The sequence below is a fragment of the Gopherus flavomarginatus genome, chromosome 2, assembly GCF_025201925.1.
Source record: "Gopherus flavomarginatus isolate rGopFla2 chromosome 2, rGopFla2.mat.asm, whole genome shotgun sequence".
In the NCBI taxonomy this organism is placed as follows: domain Eukaryota; kingdom Metazoa; phylum Chordata; order Testudines; family Testudinidae; genus Gopherus; species Gopherus flavomarginatus.
In genome coordinates this window covers 28,545,121-28,570,417 of record NC_066618.1, presented here as the reverse complement: position 1 = coordinate 28,570,417, position 25,297 = coordinate 28,545,121, and the positions used below count along the sequence as shown (strand labels likewise).

At 41.8% G+C, this 25,297-nt stretch overlaps 1 protein-coding gene across 5 annotated transcripts in view; it reads left to right on the top strand.

The window, feature by feature from the left end:
- CCNY (cyclin Y) overlaps window positions 1-25,297 on the top strand; it is a 231,379-nt gene that overhangs the window by 190,681 nt on the left and 15,401 nt on the right. For all 5 annotated transcript variants that reach the window (XM_050939147.1, XM_050939148.1, XM_050939149.1 and 2 more), the window contains 3 exons: window positions 530-587; window positions 694-813; window positions 19,664-19,830. In XM_050939147.1, coding sequence (XP_050795104.1) covers window positions 530-587; window positions 694-813; window positions 19,664-19,830 — 345 coding nt within the window. The remainder of the gene's footprint in view (window positions 1-529; window positions 588-693; window positions 814-19,663; window positions 19,831-25,297) is intronic.

Below are 25,297 nucleotides of genomic sequence, written 5' to 3'. Positions count from 1 at the left end.
CAGAGATGAAAGTAAGCTGGTACACCCCAGTACGGCACCAGTTAAATATATTTTGTGATCTCAGATCCCCACTGAATATCCAAATTATAACTTCCCTGAATACACACAGTTCAGTGCAGATAGAAAGTACATTCAACAGTCTCTGTTCAGGAGAAGCCCATGACCAGAATAGCAAGGATGCATTGAGTAAAGATTAAACTGTAATTAGAAAGCCACATGGAACAGAGCCTTGAGTTTTGACTACTGCTGTTGGTACAACCTCTTTTCTGATCATTAATATTTATTCCAAAATTATACAAAGTTCTTAACTTAAATAAATCAAATATTGTCAATGTCTGTGGAGTTACATCTAGTCTCTTGCTGTTCTTCAGTAAATGGGATTCGGTTGTAATACCAAAGTATAACCATCTTACAACCAAGATGTCCAGCACAAATCATGCTACAATTAATGAAGACTTGATTTAGCTTGTGAAAGGCATGCACAGTCTTATGCTGGCAGTGAAATTACAGTGTTTCTCTCTCTTTTCAGGGACACAGACGGAAGGATGCTCTTAGATATTTTTGATGAAAACCTTCACCCCCTTTCGGTAAACTCATCTACCTCTTCTTGTCTTTCATGAGAGAAAGTCCGCTGCCTTTCCCTGTGCCTGTATTTTTGTTTCAGTCACCTGTTTGAAAATATTTCTTCCCCAGAAATCCGAAGTGCCACCAGACTACGACAAACACGACCCAGAGCAGAAACAGATTTACCGCTTTGTTCGGACACTATTCAGTGCTGCTCAACTGACTGCTGAATGTGCCATTGTCACCCTGGTAAGTGTCTGGGAAATGACATCAATCATTCAACAGATCCACCCTTGTTTCTGTGCAGCTGTACAGAGCTGGACGTTGTTAGGAGTTGGTTCTCATCACACTTTGTGTAGAGACTAAGGAAGTTACTTGAGTTATTTTCTTGGAGAATAAATTAAATTATTAAAGTTATTACTCAAGTTTTACAGGAGGCTGCAGAGCATGTGTCATGGTCAGGTTTACATCTTGCTCATACAGCGTGATAATATTACAGGCCACTAATATAATACTCAGGTGGGGTAAAGGTCTTTGGGAATTTTAGATACTGAAATCATTTCACTTTGGTCAGGTTTACTGTGTGTCGTTATAGCTTCCAGCGAAGACTCCTTGACAACTGTCAGTAGCTTAATGGCATTAGTAAGAGTTATGGATGCACAAGGGCTGCATGAGTGACTGGAGCATATTGGTGGCTGCTGTTTTTACTTGTCGCGTACGTGTCTTTGAGGGGCATGTCATATCAGTGAACAATTGAATAGCTAAGGATGAAGTTTATCTACCTAAAAATAGAGTGCTAAAGATGAAGGGGCAGATCGGCAGCTGGTTTAAATAGGCATAACTCCATTGACTTCATTGGCTAATGGAGGTAGTCTGATTTCCGCCAGCTGAGAATCTGGCCTGAAATTTCTATCTACTGACCCTGGTGAGTCTCTTCAGGTTTCAGGCACAGTTTTTGCTACATTCTTGGCTTAGGGTTTAAAAAAGCAAACATGCTGGTTATTTTCACCTCTTCAGTGTGTGTTTTGTAGGGCAGTTTTTACCAGGTTTATTCTGGGGGGACAGGAGGTGAAATTGGAGAGGCAGAGCCTTGACGTTTGACCTCATTCTTCCTCTTTGACAGTCCTTATAGCTTTGCATCTCTTCAAGCCCTCCCTCCCTCCCTCTGATAGAGAATAGCCAGTGGGTTTGGCTCCCTGCAGCGTCTGTCAGCACCATTTGTGCTGGTTAGTAGGAGACATGCATATGGGGAGAGTCATGCAAGGTTCGCCCCCTACAGCCCTTGCTGTTCTGGGCACATGTGACTTGGAAATGGGTATTGGAGCGTGCTGCTAGCCAAGTACTTGGCCCAGCCACTATCCATAGTTTTATACAATGAGTTTATTGCTCTGTCTCATAAGAAATAGGACTTAATTTAAAGAGCTGACTGTCAAATACAATGGTACGCTCTTACATGAATTCCTGTTATCCAAATTTACATTCTGTGAGCCGTTGTGGAAGAGATTCCTCATTCTAGTTGAAAAGACAGGCTTTTCTTATGCATATATTAAGCAATAATGTAGAGACTATGGTTTGCATCAGGCTGTCACACCACTACTCCATGTTTCCATAGGAATCTTGTTAATGTGGTCACATTTTTGGAGAACATACAGTCCTCCATTCCTGTTGTACAGAAATCATTAAAAATAAAACCCCACAGCTGACTGATTTGATTTGGATCATCAGTTAAATATACTGTTTGAATTATTGATGATTCTTTTGTCTTAATTAACGAGCATCCCTAGTGATTGGAATCTGAGACCTGAACTCAAGTGACTTGAGTTCTGTTCCTGGCTGTGCCACTTACTAGTTGTATGAGTTTGGGCAAGACATTCATGGCCTGATGTTCTGAAGTGCAAAGCACCTGCAATTTCCAATGAACTCAAAGGGAGCTGCACATGCACAGCACTTTTCCAAATCAGACCATTACTCTGCCAGTGCTCCTGTATCACTGTCTGTAAATATGAGGATAATAATACCCACCTCTGTAACGTGCTTCCAAACCTTTAGATAAAATGTCTTTTATAAGTATGATGCAATAGTGTTTTTAATACCACGTTATTCATTAGTTAAATATTCTCCCTTCACCTCTGACTTCCATTTCCTCATATGTCACCATTGCCATCAGTGGGGACCTAAAAACAGATCTCTGATTGCATGGAAAGTAATCTTCTTCCTTTTTTTTTAAACCCTCCTAAGTTGGCTTTGCTGTCACATTACAAACTTCAGCCAAAATCTGCCAAGTGCTTTGAGTTTTGAGATGTTGACTGTGGGTAGAGACCAGCCTCCCCTGCACAAGCCTGTGTTTCGTTGTAGTCTGTTCCCACATTGGACTGCCATCTGATCTGCCATCCGCCACTCATTCCTTCTCGGAGGCTTGCCCGCAGTCAGGCAGCACATCTCTGGGAAAGTGGATCACAATGCATCATAAGTAAGACTTGAATTATTGGGTTTTTGACAGTCCCTCTTTAATATATCAATATATTATTAAAAACAAAGGTTAACAAAGATCAAAGTATGGTGGGTGTCTTGAGATGACCGCACTGCTTCCCCCTTGGCATGCAGGCATACCCTGGCGATGCTGCCTGAGAGGCATGGACAGCAGCAGTGGTGTTTAGATTGTAGTCTATACACCTGGATAAAGAACTAAGTGAAATGAACCCCCAGCCAGTGTTGTAAAAGCTACTTTCTGGGGGGCAGAACAAAAACAAACAAAACTCTCATTGTAATGCTTCAAGTCAGGGATGGGCAAACTTTTTGGCCCGAGAGCCACAGCTGGGTATGGAAATTGTATGGCAGACCATGAATGCTCATGAGATTGGGGTGCAGGAAGGGGGTAAGGGCTCCTGCTTGAGGTGTGGGCTCTGTGATGGGTCCAGAAATGAGGAATTCAGTGTGTGGGAATGTGCTCCGGGCTCGGGCACGGGCTTGGGGTGTGTGTGGGAGAGTGAGGGTTCTGGCTGGGGGTGCAGGCTCTGAGGATGAGGGGTTGGGGTGCAAGAGGGTGCTCCCAGCTGGGACCAAGGGGTTCGGAGGGCAAGAGGGGGATCGGGCTGAGGCAAGTGGTTGGGGCATGGGAGGGGGTCAGAGGTGCAGGCTTCGGGCAGTGCTTACATCGAGCAGCTCCCAGAAGCAGCGGCATGTCGTTCCGGCCCCCTGGCTCCCGGCTCCTATGCGGAGATGTGGCCAGGCAGCTCTGCATGCTGTCCCATCCACAGGTGCTGCCCCTGCAGCTCCCATTGGCTGTGGTTCCTGGTCAATGGAAGCTGCGGGAGCAGCACTTGGAGTGGGGGCTGCATGTGGAGCACCTTGGCTGCCCCTGCATGTAGGAGCCAGATGTGGGACATGCCACTGCTTCCAGGAGCCACGCGGAGTGGGGCAAGCCCACAACCCCACTATCCAACTGGAGCAGGGCAAGTCCTGGACCCTGCTCCCGGCGGGTGCTCAAGAGCCAGATTAAAATGTCTGAAGGGCCGGATGCAGCCCCCAGGCCATAGTTTGCCTACCCCTGCTCTAAGGGCTTAATTAAAACGTTTTAATTAAAGCCTTTAATATTACAGCAAAACCAATTTATAATTAAACAAAAAGATTTAATTTCCTCAAAGCCCTCCAAAGCTGCAAAGAGATTTCTTGTACTGATAGGTGAGGAAATTAATATCTGAGGTTGAGACAATTAAAATACTAAATTGCATTAAATAACACCACAGAAACTACAATAATTGAAAGAATGAATTTTATTGCTGATTAAAACTCTTTTAAATAACATTTTTTGTCTTGGCGAATAGCTGGCTTGTGCTCAAGCTGTGACCTGGCTTTATGGAAGGAGTATTGGGTATATGTTCTCTTCCCTCTCTAGGAGGTACTTCCATCCTTGATGAAACTCAGAGAATGTCATCATTTTTCACCAAGCAACATTGCTCCCAAGGTTCTATGTTGCTGGTTGGGTGGTAGTGGCATGATTTAGTAGGGTCACTGTTCAGTTGGCTAGCTCAGTAAAAGTGCTCAGTATTAATATTATCCATATCTCAAGGAAAACAGGACACTATATAGGTGTCTTCACTAGTTATGTTGTCACTTTGTCCTACAAACACAGAAGCATTCTGATCACTAGAATTGGGGCAGAAGGATGGTCCATTGGACATCAGTTCTGTGCTCTGCCACAGATTTCCTGTGTCGCCTTGGGCAAATCACTTACTTTCTGTGTCTCAGTTCCCTATCTGTAAAATGGTGGTGATAGCACTTCCCTGCCTCTCAGAGCTGCAGTGAAAATAAATACATAAATGATTGTGAGATGCTCAGATAATATGATAAAAGGGGCCAGATGAGTACCTAAGAGAGTCAAAATTATTTTTTTTAATTTAGATGAATGTAGATACAAAAAGATATTTGTTGGTGCCTAGATCACATTCAGCATTTGTACCACGTTCATCTCCACAGTATGCCACAGTGATGAGAGTATTGTAATTACATAAGAGAGTCAACATTTGCCATATGAAATATATGGATTTAACGAATCCAACCAAATTTCCCATGTTCTCCTTATCCTGGAAACAGGTTTCCAACAATAGAATAAATAGAGCACTGCCAAACTGTAAAGAGAGAGTTCATCCCACCTGCAGTATTTCCTCATAAGGAGAGTCTAATGCTTAGTGATTCAGTGTCTCTCTCTATCAGGTATTCCTGCAAGACAGTTTCATTATAATTATAGGGACTCGTGTGTGTGTGTGTGTGTGTGTCTGCACATGTGTAGAGAAAAAAAACTTGCCCTCCCTTTACAGGTATTGGTTGTATTTACAGTGAGTATTCTGACTTGTAACTGCTAGTGAAAATTTGTTGAATCTGAAAACATGTTTGACTTGCTAAATTGATATATGGGGAAGAAGGCTATTTTTCTTTCTGGTTATTGATTTTGCTGGGTGTCTGCAAACCATTTTTACCAGATAGGAGTGGATTTTCTTGAGAATAGAAAGGTGTCCTTTATGGAACAGGAAGCCCCATTAGCCATAGAGTGACAACCCATTGTGACTCATGAAGGAGGTAGCTGATGTAAGAGGAAGAGGAAGAATGGGCACTCAGTTAGTGAAATATGTCACTCTACCATACTCCTTAATCTCTCCTAGTGACATGAATTCTACAGGTGTCACAGCCCTATTGAATATATGACAAGCTCAAGATATGAAAACCCTTCCACGTGCTGGCCACCGTTCCTCTTGCTAGTGACAATCTTATAAAAGCTGTCCTGGATGCTTATTTAATAAAATCTTGTCATTTAAAAAAGAAAAGTAAATTGCCACAATGCTATTCTTTATCTTTTGTTTAATTTTGATATCCTATTGTGTCCAAAGATTCATGTGGCAGCATAAGGTTAGCATCTGACATAAAATCTGCTCCATATTATATATCAATCCTAAATTCGCTGTCTAAGAAATTTTAAAATCGCTACCTCCCTTTTTTGGGGGGGGAGGGTAGGGGCAGTGAGACAAAGTCAAAAAACTCCTGTTGGGCTCAATTCTGTATCTTCCAAACAATATCACATACCGGGTGGTGATTTAAGAAAAACAAACAAACCAAAACCCGCTGATCTGCGGTAATGCTGCAGTAATGACTACAAGTGCTTTTTGTTGGAGCTCTGCACTTTCCTACTACTAGTATCTGTGATGGTGCATAATTACACAAGAAAACAACATGGAACTGTGACTTCTGCTTCAGTCGAAATATTGCAAAGAAGCAAAATTTAAGGGGGGGGGGGGAATCTGTTTTTTTCCCCAAAGGTAAAAGGACAAATTCACTCAGGGAATGCGGTTTTATTTTTAGATTTTTGATTTAATGATCTTGATCTTCCATTTGTTGTGAACCCAGAACTTCCACTTACGTCAGTGGGAACCCTGGCTGTGTTAGGAAGGAGCAATGAGGCCCAATGTCACAAGGAGAATGGAAAATAAATATCATAGAATAGTCTGTCTTTTGGCTGCATCTTTCTTTGAAGAGAAACTGGATGAAATTTTGTGGTAAAATTAGAGGTTAGGAACACTTGAGTTTCCCCTTATTCACCTAAGGTTTGATGTTAAATATCTGGTTTGTGTTAAAAACTATTATTATTAATTATTTATGATTATGATGATGATGATGTTTGGCTACCTTTTTCAGAGATTTTTGCAGCTAAATACTTCATTACTTTTCACATTTGGTCTCTTTTTTCAAAATTGGACAAGCTTCTGTAAAATGGATGGCACCAGGCCTGGCTGGAACATGTTAGGTGCCTCGCTGAGCAAGTGCAAAGCATGAAGTTGTTTTTGGACAGAGTCAGCAGGGAGCTGGCTAATCTCTCAAACAGAAGCATGTGGCTGGACTCGAGCCCATAAGCATCTTTCAGTGCCTAGCAAAAGTTACCTTAGCACTAGTACATACAATAATCTTTCCATGCAAATCCCTTTTCAGTTTCAGACATTGGGATGAACCAAACTTTTGTGCTTGTGAAGAAAAAGATGTATTTATTCCTTTTTACTTTGTTGATGGGCACAGGAATGGAAACTCTGCCTTCACATGGTATATGGGGGATAACAATATTTAGGCCCACGTCTCACAACTGAGTGTGTGTGGGCAGATTACTGTGCTCACAGGGACTGCTACTGCAGCAGATTGGGGTCCATACAGGTACAACTGCACACTATCAGCTGCTGGATTGGAACCTTAAACAGTATAGGCTGGACTCTCTTGTCACATACACCAGTGTAAATCCAGTGATTCCACTGAAATCAATGAAGTTTCAATGATAAAATTCAAATCAGAATCTGACCCACAGCACTGAAAAGAACATGAGAAGAGGCTCTCTTTCTACTTTATGATGCTAAAAAGTCCTTCATTTTTCCTTCTTGATTGATTGATTGGCTGATGAGAAATGAAGGTATGTTTGGCAAAGGCCTTGCTCCTACTGCTGGTATTTTGTCTGAAAATTTTATAACATTCTGATAATGCCAGGTGATTTCCCTCAGCTCAGTTAGCCACAGGCTGACTGCCTACTTGCTCCATTGTGCTTTCTCTCTCTCTCCAAAAACATTCAAGTATGACTAACAAGTGACTTTTGTATTAGAAATATGTAGTTATTAATTCTGCACATCTGCTACTCTGTTATCTTTTTAAGGGGAGCTAGTTAATCAGGGATCTTGTTTTCCCAGTGATAGTCACTGTTGTATAAACTCTTCACATGTAACTAGCCATTTTGACTGGATAGTGAATTTTAAGCAAAGTAAGCAGATTTGTCCTCCATCTCATAGACTTTAAGGTCAGAAGGGACCATTATGATCACCTAGTCTGACCTCCTGCACAATGCAGGCCATACAATCTCACCCATCCACTTCTGTAACAAACCCCTAACCTATGTCTGAGTTATTGAAGTCCTCAAATTATGGTTTGAAGACCTCAAGCTGCAGAGAATCCTCCAGCAAGTGACCCTTGCCCCACGCTGCAGAGGAAGGCAAAAAACCTCCAGGGCCTCTGCCAATCTGCCCTGGAGGAAAATTCCTTCCCGACCCCAAATATGGCGATCAGTTAAACCCTGAGCATGTGGGCAAGACTCACCAGCCAGCACCCAGCAAAGAATTCTCTGTAGTAACTCAGATCCCATCTAACATCTCGTCCCAGACCACTGGGCATACTTGCCTGCTGATAATTTGGCAATTGATCTTTCATTAATTGCAAAAATTAGACTATCTTGTCATACCACCCCCTCCTACCCTTTCTGAGTAGTTTACGTGGATTGGATGATGTAATGGGCCCCTTTAATTGACCCCACATTTCTCTTTCAGAAAAGATATCATCTAGTCTAAAAAAGTACCTCTGTACAGTTTTCACAATTTCTAGTTTTCACTGCACCTGAATCTGCAATAAATTTGATTTTGACATAATTAATCTCTACCATTACCACTTCATTGCTCCATTGGGCTCTTGTTTAAGTGGACTGGGATTTCTAAACTTCTTAGATGAACATTTTTTAACTTGGGCACCTAGATGTATATTTAGGCATCTGAGTAAAAGCGGCTTGACTTTTTTTTTTTCTTTTCCCCCAGAAGAACTACAGCAGGTAGTACTCAGTGCCACTGGAAATTGGTCACTGAATCATTTAGGTGCCTAAATTTTAGGCAGCCAGTACTGAATGGTTTTCAATGGCCTGAGCCCGTAAGTTCCTTCAGTTCTTGTTGACTTCAGAAGGCAGTCAGCACTTAACAGGTTTGGGCCTTTTTGTGAAGCTTATTGCAAAATTAAATGCTTTCAGTGCAGAACTATGCAGGTCAACAGAGTTCTTGCATTTTGCAGAACAGGAAAGCTATACCAAATTGCTCCTGTTTTCTTACAGCTGCTCTGTCACTGAAATATCTAATCTGCCACACAAACAACTTGTCTGAATCTTGCCAGTGTTGCAGTAGAGATGGCAATTTCAAGTTATTTATTTTCAGTGCTCCCTACGTAGCCTCCATTTTGTCTGAAGATAAAAACAGCCATTACAAGTAGAGCTGGTTGGGAACAGAAAATAAAGTTTCTTCAAAATCAACATTTTCATTAGGAACATTTCAATTTTTCAACCAAAAAAAAAATTTGGTTTTCCATTGGGAAAAATAAAAATGAAATACTTCATTTTGGGTCAGTTCAACCTGAATTGGAATATTTTGGTTTGTTGAAATTACCTAAAAAGGTTTTATTTTGAGTCAGTTTAACATTGTGCATTTTCTCACTGTGATGCATTGCTGATGGGACTTGTAGTTCAGACTCCTTTCTCTCCTATGGGCTGGCTTCCCTTGAGGACTACATCTCCCTTAATACAACATGGCGACTTCTCTGGGAGTCCGTGTGGTGTATCATGGAAGTCACAGGAGTATAAGTGCATCATAGGAGATGTAGTCTGGCTAGGAAGCCTGGCCTGTAAAGGGGAATTGAATATCAAGGTCTCGAACCGTAACTTCTATGAGGCAGTTGCTCATACTGGGGGAAGTGCAGTTAAATGCTGAACTGACTAAAAACAAAGTGTTTGGGGTCAGTTCAATAAGCCAAAAACACACATTTTGATTTGGGAATATCTAAATGTTTTGTTTGGACCAGAAAAAGTTGAGATGAAATGCTTTGATATTCCTGAATAGAATGTGATTTTTTTTTCAATATTTCTTTGAACAAAAATTTTGGTATTCAACGTTTTGTCCCAATTTGGGAGGAAAACAAAATTTGAAATATCAGAATTTCCCATGGGATGGCAATTCTGAATTTTTCCTAGCTCTTATTCAAAGCAAACAAATCAATACCATCTCCATTCCAGTCTTCTCTTCCTTCAAAAAGCCTTGCATCCTGTTGGTGGGCTTTGAAGTATGTAATAAACATTATTCAACCATTAGTGTGTCACCAGAAAGGTATTCGCAGCAAGGAAAAATTACCTAAGCAGTTTAATTTATGGCTAAAATATTAGGCTGTTAATGTCCTGAGTGTAACCTCCAGTCAGATATTTGGTGTAAGTCTGTGAAATGGCCAAGAAAAAGCCATAATTATTACTATTCTGACTGAGATTTTAGCTTTAATTCTGTTTTATGTTTGTGTTATTAAAAATGCCCAAAGTTTGCTTACATGATACACTCAAGAATTTCATTTGTGGTTACAATGAAATATAAAGATGCCAAGTTTTCTACAGGAAAATCTGTTGCATGTGGCTGGGGCTTGACATTATGAATGGACAAATGTAATACAGACATGCAGATAAGGCCAGCTTAGGTGGCGCATATATCAAGAAAATTTTTGTTTTTGTTTGTTTTACTATAAGGACCAGTACTTCTGGAATTTGGGGGCACAGCACATTTCAAAATAAGATTTTGTTTTTAAAATGAGCATTACTTAAGATTTTCCACAGCAGAGCAGAGCATTCAAGTAACCAAAATATGTAAACAAGGTTTCTTTTGAGGGTTGAAGAGCAGTTAGTGTTTAAAGGAAAAATAGTATATGTGTGTGGCGGGGGTCCGACCTGTTTTACAGTCTCAGATAATAAAAGCAAAGTTGTATCTTCTTTGGCCAAGGGCCACCAACATTTTCTATCTTGTGATGTTTCTTCTAATAAGAACTGAGCTCACTGTCGGCATCTTGTTGCTAATCAGTCTGAGAGCCAACTGTAGACTCCATAATCATGCTTGTTGGAGTCTTTACAGCCACACTAGTGATGATTACCATTGGGTAAAGATGGGTTTTGGAGGTTCTGGAAATACTGAGAGGAATGGGGAACTGAACTGGGGTAGGTAAGTGCTTTTAGTTTTTAGAATCTAGTTCTGTGAATGTTTAGCTAGGGAAGCATTGTGGACTTTCATCTGCATAAACTTAGTGTCAGAAAGATGAGTCTCTAGGGATCAATTACATGGAAATCAAGTGCTATTCCAGAATGTCTGCAACCTGTTAAGGCTATTTCTAAAGATGGATCAAACTATTTTAAGTGGGTGAAGGTAATTCATGTCATTTAACTCATGGCTTCTGGACACTATACATGGTAATTATATTGTATTACTTATGGCTCTGTAACAGAAAAATCTGCTGAGATAGGCTACGTCTACACTACAGCATAAAATCGAAATTACTAAAACCGGTTTTATAAAACCGATATTATAAAATCGATTTTATGCATCCACACTAGGGCACATTAATTCGGTGGTGTGCGTCCATGGTCCTAGGCTACCATCGATTTCCGGAGCAGTGCACTCTGGGTAGCTACATTAAAGGAATGAGACCAATAACTTCGATTTCCGTCCACACTAACCCTAAATCGATATAGTAATATCGATTTTAGGGTTACTCCTCTCGTCGGGGAGGAGTACAGAAATCGATTTTAAGAGCCCTTAAAATCGATTTCAAGTGCCTTGTAGTGTGGACGGGTACAGAGTTAAATCGATTTAACTCCGTTTAAATCGATTTAACTGTGTAGTGTGGACCAGGCCAGAGTCACATGGAGAAGAGTCTTCAATAAAGATGGCAGATTGCTTCTCCTGATTCTTTCAGGTACAGATTCATTTCCTCCAGTATTAGTACATTTTATAACATACTTCCCTAAGATGAACTTGTTAAATTCAGGTTATTAGTCACCTTTATAGCAACTAATCCTAAAGACAGGAAAATACAGAGAGTATGTTATTTTTGTATGTTAAGAAAGAAGTTCAACTAGAACATAATGAGTTTAGCAATGACATTATAAGAGCACAATAAATCTTAGGTCTATCTGATACAACAATTGTATTGAAATTAGTGAGAAGGTCTGTGTTTACCAGAGTGCTAAATGTGCAGAGACTTAGTTGCACAAATTACATGAATACTAATAGGAATGGCATGAGTAAATACCTAGCTTTTTTTTCCCTTGAGCCCAGAGCCATTTCCTGGCTTGTGCCAGCGGAAGCCAAGTTGTGGTCCCATGGTGCCAGTGAATCTGCTTAAAACGGTGATAATCACCCACTTGCTCTGTAAATGAGCCCAGAGCCAGCTGGAACAGCTCTAAAAGTTGGTGCTGATTTAGCATCTCTCCCCAGGAGCTTCCACTAGCCAGAACATGTCTTCTCAGCTACATAGGCTACCAGGAGCACATCAGAGTAATTTCTACTCTGATTTCCTGTACAATATTGAGTCAAAGTCTCGATCCTTATTTTCAAGGCGCTTCATGGTCTGGGCCCAGTATACATAAGAGATGACTTGAAGCACTAGCCAACAATTCCATTTCACTGGCACAATTTAACTCTCTATCATAAGGGTAAAGCTCATCTGTGCAGGAGACAGAGATTTCTTGGGAACTGGTCTGAGACTAGAAGGAACTCTTGCAGAAGCTAAGGACCATTAGAAACCTTCTAAGTGCCAGGCACACTTCTTAGACCTGCCTTCTCTAATGTAAGTGCATAATAGCATGTACATTTAAAAAAAAAACAAAACCCCACCAAAACAGAGCTCTGAGCTGCACACACAGCTCTCCTATTGGAGAGAGGATGAGAGAGAGAACCAACCAAACAGGACAGATTGCTTAATAGGCTACTAGACAGTGCTTGAATGCTATGGTGATGAGGGTAGTATAAGAATAAAATAGTGTTCTCTGGAGTCCTAACTTGATTCTAAAGCTGCAAGGCCCCAGGAAAGGATGCTGGCCACGCCTCCTTCCCTGAGGAGAATTACCTCTCCAACCTAAATGTGCTCTTATTTACGTTAGCCTGTTATTTCTAGTCTATATTCCATATATCCTAAATAATTCTTCTTTCTTCTTGGTGTTTACACTCTTCAAATATCTGTATCTCATGTCCTTAATCTTCTTTGAGCCAAGCTATATATATTTAGCTCTTCTAATATTACCTCCCCTCTCCCTGATCATTTTCCAGTCCGTCCCCCGCCCCGCCGCCACGTTTCTGGCAGGTTCACAGGCCCAGTGACCCTGGTGGGAGCAGGCTTCCCAGGACTAGGACCCTGGCAGGGCAGCAGGTGTTCAGGATGCTGAGTGCTGCTTGGCTCCTACTTAGCTGAAGCTGCTGCCCTCACTAAGGATCAAAAAGGTTAAAGGGGGCAAATTGAGGGGGATGGGCAGGGTCTGAGCAAGGGGTGGAAACTGAATGAGGGCCAGGGATCAAACAGCTGGAGGCAGGGGCAGGAGGGGGCTGAGGAGTAAAACTGGAGGAGGGAGGTAAGAGCCAGTGTTCAGGCCAGTGCTGAGGCACTGCCAGATGGTGGCAGAGGGCAAAGCCCTGATGCAGGGAGGGGCAGAGGAGGGAACAATTACCAGGATGGGATGATCCACCTGCCCTGTTTACAAAAATAGGGTGTGGGCAGAGGGGCTTCCATGCTGAGGAGGAAGTGTTCAGACAAGAAAAATGGAGATGTCCTGGGCTGCTTGTGATTTACAGTTATGGGGAGCAACAGTAGAAACAAAGAAAGTAAACACTGCACAAGTAAAACATGCCTTAAGTTTTTAGTCAACACTCAGAGTAAGTAAAACACACCCTGCTCTCCCTCCTTTAGCTGTGTTTTCCTGTTACTGTGACCTATCCTTACTTGTTGCAGCCCCAGCTTGATTCATGGTTATTACAAAGAACAAAATAAGGAGCCTCCCTCTGATCCATTGTTATAATGTTCCATTCACTGGCCAGCAAGGTGCACTCACGCATCAGGGAACTGACACCTTCAGGGCAGACTGGCCGAGGATGCTGAACACCCCTTTGGGTTTTCTTTTAAAATGCCTCTAATTCTGGGCTAGGGACAATTTTCAGTTGTGCTGTGACAGATAAAAAAATACAGGACATTTGCAATACAGGTGAAGTGTCCAGCAGAGAAATCCATATTGGGCAATGATCTGGATTGGGACTGATGGTAAGATATGCACTGGCGAAGAAGTATGTCCACTGTGACCTGTGCTTTTTCCATTCTAGGCTGATACCCAGCCAGTCTGTTCCTGACACCCGTCTCTACGACACTGGGGCTATCACCTCGGTGATGTGTCCATCTAGCCGCTATAACCCTGGCACTGGCATTTCTCTCACTGAAGCACAGCATAATCTGATTTCACAATCACCACAGCCACATACTTTCTTCTGTCACCACGTTTAGGTGAGAGGGGCCTCACCTGGCCAGAAGTCAAATGTCATAGAACCATAGGGTTAGAAGGGACTGCAAGGGTCATCTAGTCTAACTCCCTGTCAAGATGCATGCTGCGTCATGGCTCTTATCAGCTGTCACAACATGCTTCTCCAACTGAATGATACTTCCCAACTGGCCTTACACAAACAAGCCATGCTGCTAGAGTCCTTCACCTTTAAAGGGGCATAATCGCAATTTGCTTGGCAAGATTCAGGAGAAATGATCAGGTATAAGCCAACCATAAATATTGTACCAAGAAGCGATAATCAATATTACAAATATTACAACTTTCCCACCCCCCAAAATGGCTGTCTTCTTCCATATAAAGTCCAGAGAAAGGGTGGCTGCTTCTTGTAGAATCAGATGCTAGGTTAGTAATTCAGTTGCTAGATAATCCATCTCTGAGGTAAATTCATTCTTTGTTTACTCTTGAGTCCCTCTTATTCTCCTACGTGTCATCGAGAGAGATGGCTGTTTATTCTAGCCACAGTCTCACTGTGGGGTGATGGAAAACCACTAGTATCACCTTTCTATAAACAGAAATACAATTTTATGTCTTTCTGAATATTTTGTGCCATTAAGTCATTGCAATATCCATATTTATGGTACAATTATTTTCAGTCCGTGTTTTTTTTCAGTAACTATCAATGAGTTTATTTAAAGGTTATGTAGGAAGATACTATAGGGATGTTAAAAGATTGTGTGAAGATTAATGTAGCACCTAAAAGAATCATACAGTAGCTTTTATTGTCTATGTACTGTACCAATACGCAAAAATAAATGTGTCGTCAGACATCCCCAGTGTGGTGCTCTGCTCTGTCCAATGTTGATAACAGTGTGCGTGTTCCCTCTGCGTGCTGCCCCGGCTCTGCGCAGATTGCTGACGCAGCAGACCCCAAGAGAACACCCAATGACCACAGAGTCCGATAAGGTACGAAGGCATGCAGCCAGGTTTATTGTCTAACACAGCATAGTAATAGTTTCCTGTAGACTCTGCCGGACTTACTACAAATATGTGCCCCCCTGACAATGGACACAGCTCAGTCAGTGGCGGGATTCTCCACTGCCCCCTAGGCTGGACAGAGACATCCACTCAGTGATCCATTCTTACACACAGGTACAAGCAAGTTACACAATACTTCTGATGCATCGAGGTACAGCTCCTCTGAATGTTGAGCTGCTGCCTGTCTCCTGGTACATGTTGGTTCGAACCAGCAAGTCTATCCATCATATTATCCTTTTGACCCTATCTTTTAGGATGAGTTGGCCTGTTCCTCATTATCTCCTAGACAAATTGGAGGATTGAGCCAAAAGAAATCTGATGAGGTTCAACAAGGACAAGTGCAGAGTTCTGCACTTAAGAAGGAAGAATCCCATGCACTGCTACAGGCTGGGGACTGACTGACTAAGCAGTAGTTCTGCAGAAAAGCACCTGGGGATTACAGTGTATGAGAAGCTGGATATGAGTCAGCAGTGTGCCCTTGTTGCCAAGAAGGCTAATGGCATATTGGGCTGTATTAGTAGGAGCATTGCCAGGAGATCAAGAGAATTGATTATTCCCCTCTATTTGGCACTGGTGACGCCTTAGCCTCTGTTTGGCAGAGGATGGAGATGATGGCAGGAGAGATCACTTGATCTTTACCTGTTAGGTTCATTCTCTTTGGGGCACCTGGCCTTGGCCACTGTTGGTAGACAGGATACTGAGCTAGATGGACCTTTGATCTGACCCAGTACAGCCATTCATGTGTTCTTATGTTCACACCTGGAGTATTGATTCCACTTTTGGTCCCCTCATTACAGAAAGGATGTGGACAAATTGGAGAGAATCCAGCAGAGGGCAACGAAAATTATTAGGGGGCTGGGGCACATGACTTACGAGGAGAGACTGGGGGAACTGGAGTTTAGTATGCAGAAGAGAAGTGAGGGGGGATATGATGACAGCCTTTAATAATCTGAAGGGGGGTTCCAAAGGGGATGGAGCTCAGCTGTTCTCAGTGTGGCAGATGACAGAACAAGAAGCAATGGTCTCAAGTTGCAGTGTGGGGAGGTCTACGTTGGATATTAGGAAACACTATTTCACTAGGAAGGTGGCGAAGCACTGGAATGGGTTACTCAGGGTGGAATCTCCATCCTCAGAGGTTTTAAGGCCCGGCTCTGATGATTTAGTTGGTGTTGGTCCTGCTTTGAGTAGGGGATTGGACTAGATGACCTCAGGAGGTCTCTTCCACCTTAATATTCTAGGATTCTGTGATCTCTGTGGAATGTATTCATACCAGAATGTCTGGTGCCATCCTGGCAATGTTTATCCTATTAGTACTGGATACCCTTCAGATATGTGTATATGTCCAATTAGCAGCCTTCTTCTTGCCAACTTTTGTGAGCAGGGCCTGCCTCTGGCTCACAGCTTAACTTTGTTTTATGTGAGCAAAGTCTTGACCGTTACTTTATTTCAGGCCTCAGATCGGGCCTCTGATCCAAGGGTTTATGTTTCAGGGCCTCATCTCACTACAAAAATCATTATCATTCCTCTGTAATATCCTAACTCAGATCATCTAAAAACTAATGGTAGGGGGCTGAAATATGCTTGCTCGTCCAAGGCGCTAAAATGCCTATTTACAACTCTGTCATTTTCCTTGCTCTTCTCTCAATTCCCTCCAGTTTGTCAATGCTTTTCTGCTTCTACCCAGAACTGAATACAATATCGCGGTTGTGATCAAACTAGAGCTGTATAGAGAGGGACTGTGACTTCCCTGTTAGATGTGATATCATATGACTCTCTATATGAAGCTCAAAATGGTATTAGTTGAATTTTCTGCCGTCTCTAATACACTGTTCACCCTCACAGTGGGGATCAAATTCAGTGCTGACATAGAGCAAGTGTAACTCCAGTAGCTTCAGTGGAGTTGCCCCATTTTGCAACACAGCTGAGTTTGGCTCTGGGTCCCTTTGGCGTTACAATTTCCATAAGTTTCTCCCTCCCGCTGAATATCTGTCCATGTTTTTGGATTATTTTTGTCCTAATGCGTTACTTGTATTTTCCTGAAATTCAGTCTCCTGTTTAACCCTGCTCACAACAGGACATTCCTGTTGGTTGTGGCTCGTTCAAACCTGTAAGCAGATTTGCAATCTGCATTGTGAACAACTGCAATTGTGTAACACTCTTTACGCTGTCAGTTCATGAAGTGGCAGATTGAGTTTAAATTGTCACCATTGAACAGTTTGGGCTCTGGTTACATGTGAAATATTTTTCATCACCTTTTCAGAGATGCCATCACTGGAGGTTGATTTTAGCAGGTTGATAGTCATATTGGTGGGCCCTGGAGTGTTGAAATTATTCCTCTTCAACATCCAGATCAGTCCTCTCTCTTCACTTTTACTTTTCTGGCCACATCCCTTTCTTAGTGTTGGATTTGCCACCTTTTTTGTATAGTTTTCAGTGGGTGTTTGTTATTTTCTTAAAATGTGATTTAATTGTAGTATTTATTTTCATATAGTACCTGGAGTGCTTACATGAGAAGAGCTCCAAAAACAAATTTATATTTATAATTGTATTATTTTTAAAAGATGCAATAAAGACAAATACATGAATTAATCAGCTCTGAGATCAGAGGACTCTGTTATGCTGAAATGTAGTTGCTTCTTTCTGTCTTTCTAAACAGCAACAAACAATATTGAATTTTGATTATGTATATTTCTTTTATGTCAAATTGTAAATACAGCAATCTGAGATGATTAAAAGTTTCACTACGGTAAGGGTTAGGTGCTCTTCCTATTTCATGTCTGTGCAGTTACAGGAGTAATACCAGTCTTTGTGCTTATTTGGAAACGATATTTCCATGGATTCCTATTTCCTTGCAACTGGGTGTTAGCAGGCAGTTAGAAAACCAGTCATGTGTCTGTGAGCTAGGTGTTCAGTCTTTTCAAAATGAATCCCTAACCAAAAAAAATCACTGAGCAAAGTGGAAAAGTCAAAATTCTCTGGCTTCAGTGAACTAGCTTTCTGTGCAGTCTGAAGTTATGTCCATTGGCCAAACCCTGAATGGAAATAATACTACCCAGACACACAAGGTTCACAATCAGCTTTTTTGGCGCCCCAAGCACAGCAGGCAAGCTGCCTTTGGCATACCCGCCGCCAAATTGCCACCGAATCCGCAGGACCAGTGTACCTCTCGCAGGCAAGCCGCCAAAGGCTGCCTGACTGCTGACCGCGCAGGAACTGGCAGGGCGCCCCCTGCAGCTTGCTGCCCCAGGCACGCGCTTGGAGCGCTGATGCCTGGAGCCACCGCTGTGCATGATAATCAATCTCCAAATTGTAGGGTTATATTTAGTGAGTGAATTTGGCATGAAGTATTATAACAACTATCGTCTTCTATTTAAACCTAAACTTGTACTCATGCACTTAGGAATTAGACGTGCACGAACTTTACACACAACAGAGTAGGTTTCATACTCAGAAAATTATAGCTAAAGATTAAAAGCCCAACCTGTTCCATCACCACATACTGATTTAAGGATCTTGTGAGGTCCAGCTTCACTTTTCTCAGCCCTTGCTGTTCTTAGTATCACATACATCCCTAGAGTTCCTTATTTTCTGAAGAAGTTAACGTTACCTGTGGTGCCCTACAAATCCTTATTGCTTTGTGTAGCATGTTTATTACTTTTCACTTTTTGTGTTTAAGGATATAGTATAAAAAAATAACCAATGTGTTTATTAGGAGGTTTGGAAATAATCTCTGATCAACAGAAGAAATATATGAAACCCTTTCACATGAGATAAAGGAAAAATCCTTTCACTGAGACTGTATCTGATTTTTCTCCCTGGTGACAGTGGCATAGTTATAACGTATGGGACACTGTAGGCATATATAGATTGAGTCCTTTTAAAACAATATGATATAAACAGAACAATTAGGATCCCACCATACTCAAGGTGCAAATATGCTTCTTAAGTGCACACCAATGTAACAGAGGCGTTCTGTGTAATTTTCATCACATGTAACTGTTTTTATAAGTGTATATTGCTTGATAAATGATTCTCCGGGATTACCCATAGCTTAAGAAGGTGTTCTATAATTGTCAGTGCACAGCATCATTAGCCTGCCCTCGTTTTTTTCACTGTTATGTCAAAAGGCATTCAAATGCTTATTAATATGAGTGGATTCATTAAAGACAATTGCAAACTCTGCTAAAATTTTGTTTTCTTGTGGTAAGATTAAGAGCAGAAAGGAAAAGTCATAACCAAAACATAGATTGACCAGATTCAACCTTTAATTTGGTTTTATATGAATGGATTAAACCCTTCTTTCCTTTCCAAAACAAACTTGACGGGATCAGATCAGTGAGTTAAAATAGGTGGAATGGGTTGTTTAGAATACATTTTTTCCCTAATATTTCTATTAAGTAGAAGAATATACTAAGTTTTGGTTATAACATGTCTTCCCAGGTATATCTTGAAAGACTGTTAACTTACGCAGAGATAGATATTTGTCCAGCAAACTGGAAGCGAATTGTGCTGGGTGCAATTCTACTGGCATCCAAAGTTTGGGACGACCAGGCAGTGTGGAATGTGGATTACTGCCAGATCCTGAAAGATATCACAGTTGAGGACATGTGAGTTCCATATGTTTTATCTCAGTCTATGGATGCCGAGAATTTTGTGTATGTGTTTTTCTTATACTCCCTAACAGACTTTATTATGTAAAGTTAGTGCACTCCAGGTTATATCTAGAGACATGGAATGTTAACAGATTCTGACGAATTTATTAGGACTGTAAATACAACTATGCCTGTTCCTGATTGCTCTGTGGGATTGTAGCATTTTTGAAATTGTGTGTACTGCATTTTTTTTTTGCAATTTATTGTTATAGTAAAACAGAATTGTTACAGTGGTGTTTTAAAAAATATGTTACTACTAGAGAGTTTGTTGGTGCAAGAGTGGCAAATAATGGGCCCCCTGGATGCTTAAAAACTGTTGCTGAATAAAAACAGGACTAATAAGCCTGCAGTTCTTTACTTGTGTCTTTTAAAATCATATTCACTGCTGCTGTTGATTCTGCTTGTGGACAATGGTCCACAATTTTTGGATTTGTTATACAGGATGATGATGATTTCTGCGTTACGTCAAAGTCCATTAGTTGCCTCTGGCCCACAACCAATACAGCTGTTGCTGTTGTTCAGAAATACTGGCTTTGATGGGTTTGTTTCTTGTCTTGCCAGGTTAGCTTGCAGGGTGTTAAAAATCACAAATCTAATTTGGAATGGGAAATTTTCTCACTTCTCCCAACCTCTTTCTGCATCATGACATTACTATGCGGTAACATTGCATCAGGGTGTCTGGATACATACTGCATCATACTGGAATTCTATAGTTTTTGTCTAGGAGGATAAATACCAGTTAAAGGTACCACTAAATCTTTTTAAAGAATATATTCCAGCAATAAGAGAGGGGCCAGCCAAGAAAGCAGAATTGTAAGCACTATATTTCCCAGTAGATTGTTGGGTGTGAAATTTTGGCAGGTTAGGTGTTGTAGACACTTTTGTAGACCTTTGTGGAACGTTTATATATATTATGCTTTCCAGCATTCCTGTACCATGAGTTCAGTGATATGCACCATGTTTGACCAGAGGTGCACTGGAGTATATGTGAGAATAGCACCGGAGCAGTAGAGGCTGGAGTCATTATGCCAGCATAGTGTAATCAGGTAAAATGTCTCCAAGAGGCCAATGCACTCAGAAAGCAGCAGCTCTTAAAAGGTTCAGTGTGTATTCCCCCAGTATTGGTCTTCAGGCACTAGCAGGCTTGTGTGAGAACCAGGCCACGTGTTCTATACCACAGGTAGTGCTAACCAATCTTTGGTATTTAGAGCAACTTCTTCAGCATGGCTGCTGCATCCTACACAGGTATGCTAGAGGAGGTAATGTGCTCTCTGCACCATCCCCGATGCTCACCAGTGCACCTGCACAGGGCAAACTACAGTTTGCTCCTGTATATGCAACTATCTGTGTGGGTGTTTGCGTAAAATGGTTTTTCATTAGGGAATGGATATACAAGCTGTGGGTGCTGTTCATATAATATAATTTTCCCTGAGGGGCTGGGTTGCGGAGAACTAGCTTCTTTAGAGAAAGAGGGGGTGTTTACTGAGATCGTTTAAATAGGATTGAGACCTTTAGCTGATGTTGTGTTGGTTTAATTGTTTATATCATATGAATTAATACATGCTCAGAGTGAGTAACGTAATGAGAATTTTATAAATCTAAAATCAATAAATGTGTTGCTTGATTGTCAACAGAAGTTCAACCCAGGGCCACTAGGCATCTTTGAAAATTTCACTGGTGCACCTATCTTCATCTTTAGGCACCTAAATACCTTTAGAAGTCTGGCCCTAATCCATTAACTGTAGGCAGTAGCAAGAGGCTATATGCTGGGAATCAGACATAAGGGGACACAGGCCCACTCAGCCACCATACCATGCATGCTTATTTGTGTGCCCCCTCTACAGCCAGAAAGGGGAAGAGCTCTATTCAGTGCTTTCAGCTGCCTTTCCTCAGGACATGCTGATGTAGATTGTGTCTGTTTTTAAATAATTTTCAGTTCTAGTATATTTTTTTACACATTTCTGATCCCTAGCTATTACATAATTTAAAAGAGAGAGAGAAGGAAAACTGATTTATGATGACTGTCGAGGCAAAATGCTAATACCTGAATTTTGCTTCCCTATATGTTCTTGATAATTATGTAACTCATAAACTATGGCTATTTTTACTGTAATGTTTTGTAGTAATTATGTGCTTTTCTGAAATAATATTAATATGGTTAATAGTCTCCAAAAAGCACAAAAAAGAGTCCTTTAGAAAGAAGACCTTTTAAAAAGATTTTTTTTCTTCCATTGATCATTTTGGTGCAGCATTCATAATCTTACCAAAAATGTAAAACTCAATGGGAATTTTTCTAATTAAAATTAACTATTGGTAAGCCAAAAAAAATCCCAGTTATATATACTGTTTAAGACACTTCTATAGTAGCTTCTGTACATTTGAATGTTAACTTTTTATGTTTGAGAATTATTGTAACATGAGGCGTGAGTAGTTAATGGAAAGTATTGTTGTCTGGTCTATGCTCTAACTCATGTTGACGCATAACCCTTGAAGAAACTTTGGATAGTTGGCATGTCTAAGCTTTTTATTGGGGGCTGGGGGCAAGAGAAGGGAAAAGGAGAACAAATGTTTATACAGACAGCACATCTTTTTTTAAATCTCAGATTACAGCCTCAAAGTAGTGAAGGTCCAAGCATTATTGCTCAAAAAGCCCCAGTTTAGCTTCCAGTTAGTTCACTGCTTGTCAGGCTTATGCCTGGTCTCAAAATTATCTGTAAGGGAAAGGATAAATGCTAGGATTCAGCTGAGAGCTTTATATTAAGCATGTTGGGTTCCCTGTGGCTGGGAGGAGCTTTATAAAATGGGACCTATCGTTGCTGGAATATTAAGAAAGTTTAGTCTAAATCAGTATTAACTGGCCACTTCTAATGAAGGCTTATTTTCATGGGCCAAAAATAAATAAATAAAAATCTGATTGTTCTGGTAAGTGATATGCACACCCAGACGGCATGGGGAAAACACATACCCACGTGTCACTGAGGTGGGAAATATGGCAGATGCCACTCTATTATTATTATTTTTTTAATTCAAGAGTTACTGTTACCATTAAAAATAATCAGTAAAAGGTTGACTTCTAGTCCAACAAAATCAGACATAAGATTTGAGAATACAAAGTATAGATGGGAAAGTCCTACCAGTGGTAGGTCATCTGATCCACCCGCTGCCTCAGCAGGATTGTTCCATGTTGTACATTTTTGCAGTGCTTTCTTGGCTGTTTTGAGTTTTTTCATGATGGATTTTGCTAAGCTACTCTTTCCCTACATGGTTTTGTTCCCTCACTCCTGACGCTTGGGTTCTGAGAGTTGCAGGAAAGACCTCCTTTCACTCCTTCTCCAGCTTAGCCTCTGATGAGCATGTCACACTTCTTAAAAACCAGTTTTGAAGCGACTGTGTTTTTCCTGCATAGACTGGAAAGGCTAAGAGTTTTGAGTGGCTGTAATGAAGACTGACTGTGTCCCATGATAATTCAGACCATTTACCTGAGACTGGTCCTACATAAGGTGATGGAGATTGTCAGTTTTAGCATCATTTTGAGTTTATCAAAGGTGCATTTGAAGAGGAAGAATTTGAAGATGCATTGGAAAGGACACAATGTTCTGGTGTCACAAGAGAGAAAAGGTGGATGGAATGCATGATGGTGCTGTTAAAGTCATACTTCACTTATCTAAAAATGTTACCCACATTCTTGATTATCCTTAGATTCTATATGTCTTGTGAGGACTAGGCAAAGCTCTGCTCCTGCAGAGCTTATTGGCTGGACACGACTGAGCTCCCCAGGGGACTTTGTCCTTAGGCCCTGGAACGCCTGTTAAGTCAGTCCGGCCGAGCATCTTAGGTATGTTCTTGCCAACTTCTTGTAGTCCTCAGGAATGGAGCTCCAAAGCCAGCAGTCTCAGGGAAGCCTGCTGGCTCTCTGTTAGATGATCCTGGGTGAGCTGGCTCAGCAGGCTTTGAACTCATAGTTTGGGGGAACACCAAATACCTAAGCACAGAATTCAAAGCTTGCTAAACCAGCTTCCATGAGTATGTATATAGCTAATTCATTCAAAGACTTTTCAAGTAATTGGGATTGTATTATGAATTTCTATGGTACCTGACGCCTGGGAAGCCAAGGGCTTTAAATATTGAAATTAACACATACGCACACAACACAGCTATTAGTCGCAATGTTAACCATCATGATAGGGTATAGGGTGAAAGTGTCTTTCAGACAACCAGAATCTAGACCAGTGGTTTTCAAACTTTTTTTTTTCTGGCAACCCATTTGAAGAAAATTGTTGATGCCCATGACCCAACAGAGCTGGGGATGAGGCCTCGGGGGGGGAGGGGGCTCTGGGCTGCGGCAGGAGATTGGGATGCAGGAGAGGGTGAGGGCTCTGGGCTGCGGCCGGGCATGAGGGGTTTGGGGTACAGGAGGGGGCTCTGTGTTGGGGGTGCGCTCAGGGCTGGGGCAGTGGATTAGAATGTGGGAGGGGTTCAGGGCTCTACAATGGGGGTGTGGGCTCTGGGGTGAGGCTGAGGATGAGAGGTTTGGGGAGAGGTAGAGGCTTTGGGTTGTGGGAGGCTCAGTGCTGGTGCAGGGGATAGGGCACGGGGTTTGTGGCACGGGCTTACCTCGGTTGGCTCCCAGTCAGTGGCACAGTGGGGTGCTAAGGCAGGCTTCCTGCCCGTCCTGGCACTGCAGACCATGCTGTGCCCTGGAAGCAGCCAGCAGCAGATCCGGCTCCTAGGCAGAGGTGCGCAAGCAGCTCCGTGTGGCTCTCACTCACATGCACTGCTGACCGGCCAATGGGAGTGCAGAGCCGGTGCTCGGTGCCCACCACCCCCCCCCCCCCCGCCTAGGAGCTGGACCTGCTGCTGGCGCTTTTGGGCAGAGCGCGGTGTCTGAATAGGTAGGGACTAGCCTGCCTTAACTGGACAGCACTGTTGACCAAACTTCTAACAGCCTGGTCAGTGGTGCTGACCAGAGCCACCGTGACCCAGTGCCTTACATTCCTGCAGTTTGAAAACCACTGATCTAGACCATTTGGGTTTATAGATCAGCCGTATAGATCAATACCAACACTTTGGATTGCATCTAGAGGCAAACAGGGAGCTGATGTAGAGAACTGAATTGTAGGTGTATGTAAATACACTAGCTCACACCACTCAGAAATATAGCTGTGTCCTGAGCTAGTCTGAGCTTCTGTGTGAACTTGATGGGTAGCCATAAGTACAGCACATTACAATAATCTGTTGTGGAGAGTTGGTTAATTAAATTACATTAGCTCAAATGAGGAATATGTGTTTGTTTTAATGGGTGTCTGTAGTTTTGCTAGTCAGTTGTAGATGATCTACTGATGTTACCTGGAAATCTGGGAGCCAAGATGTAGCCAAAAGAAGTCTGAGGATGTGTGCTGTTTTGTCAAAGTTGGTATATTCC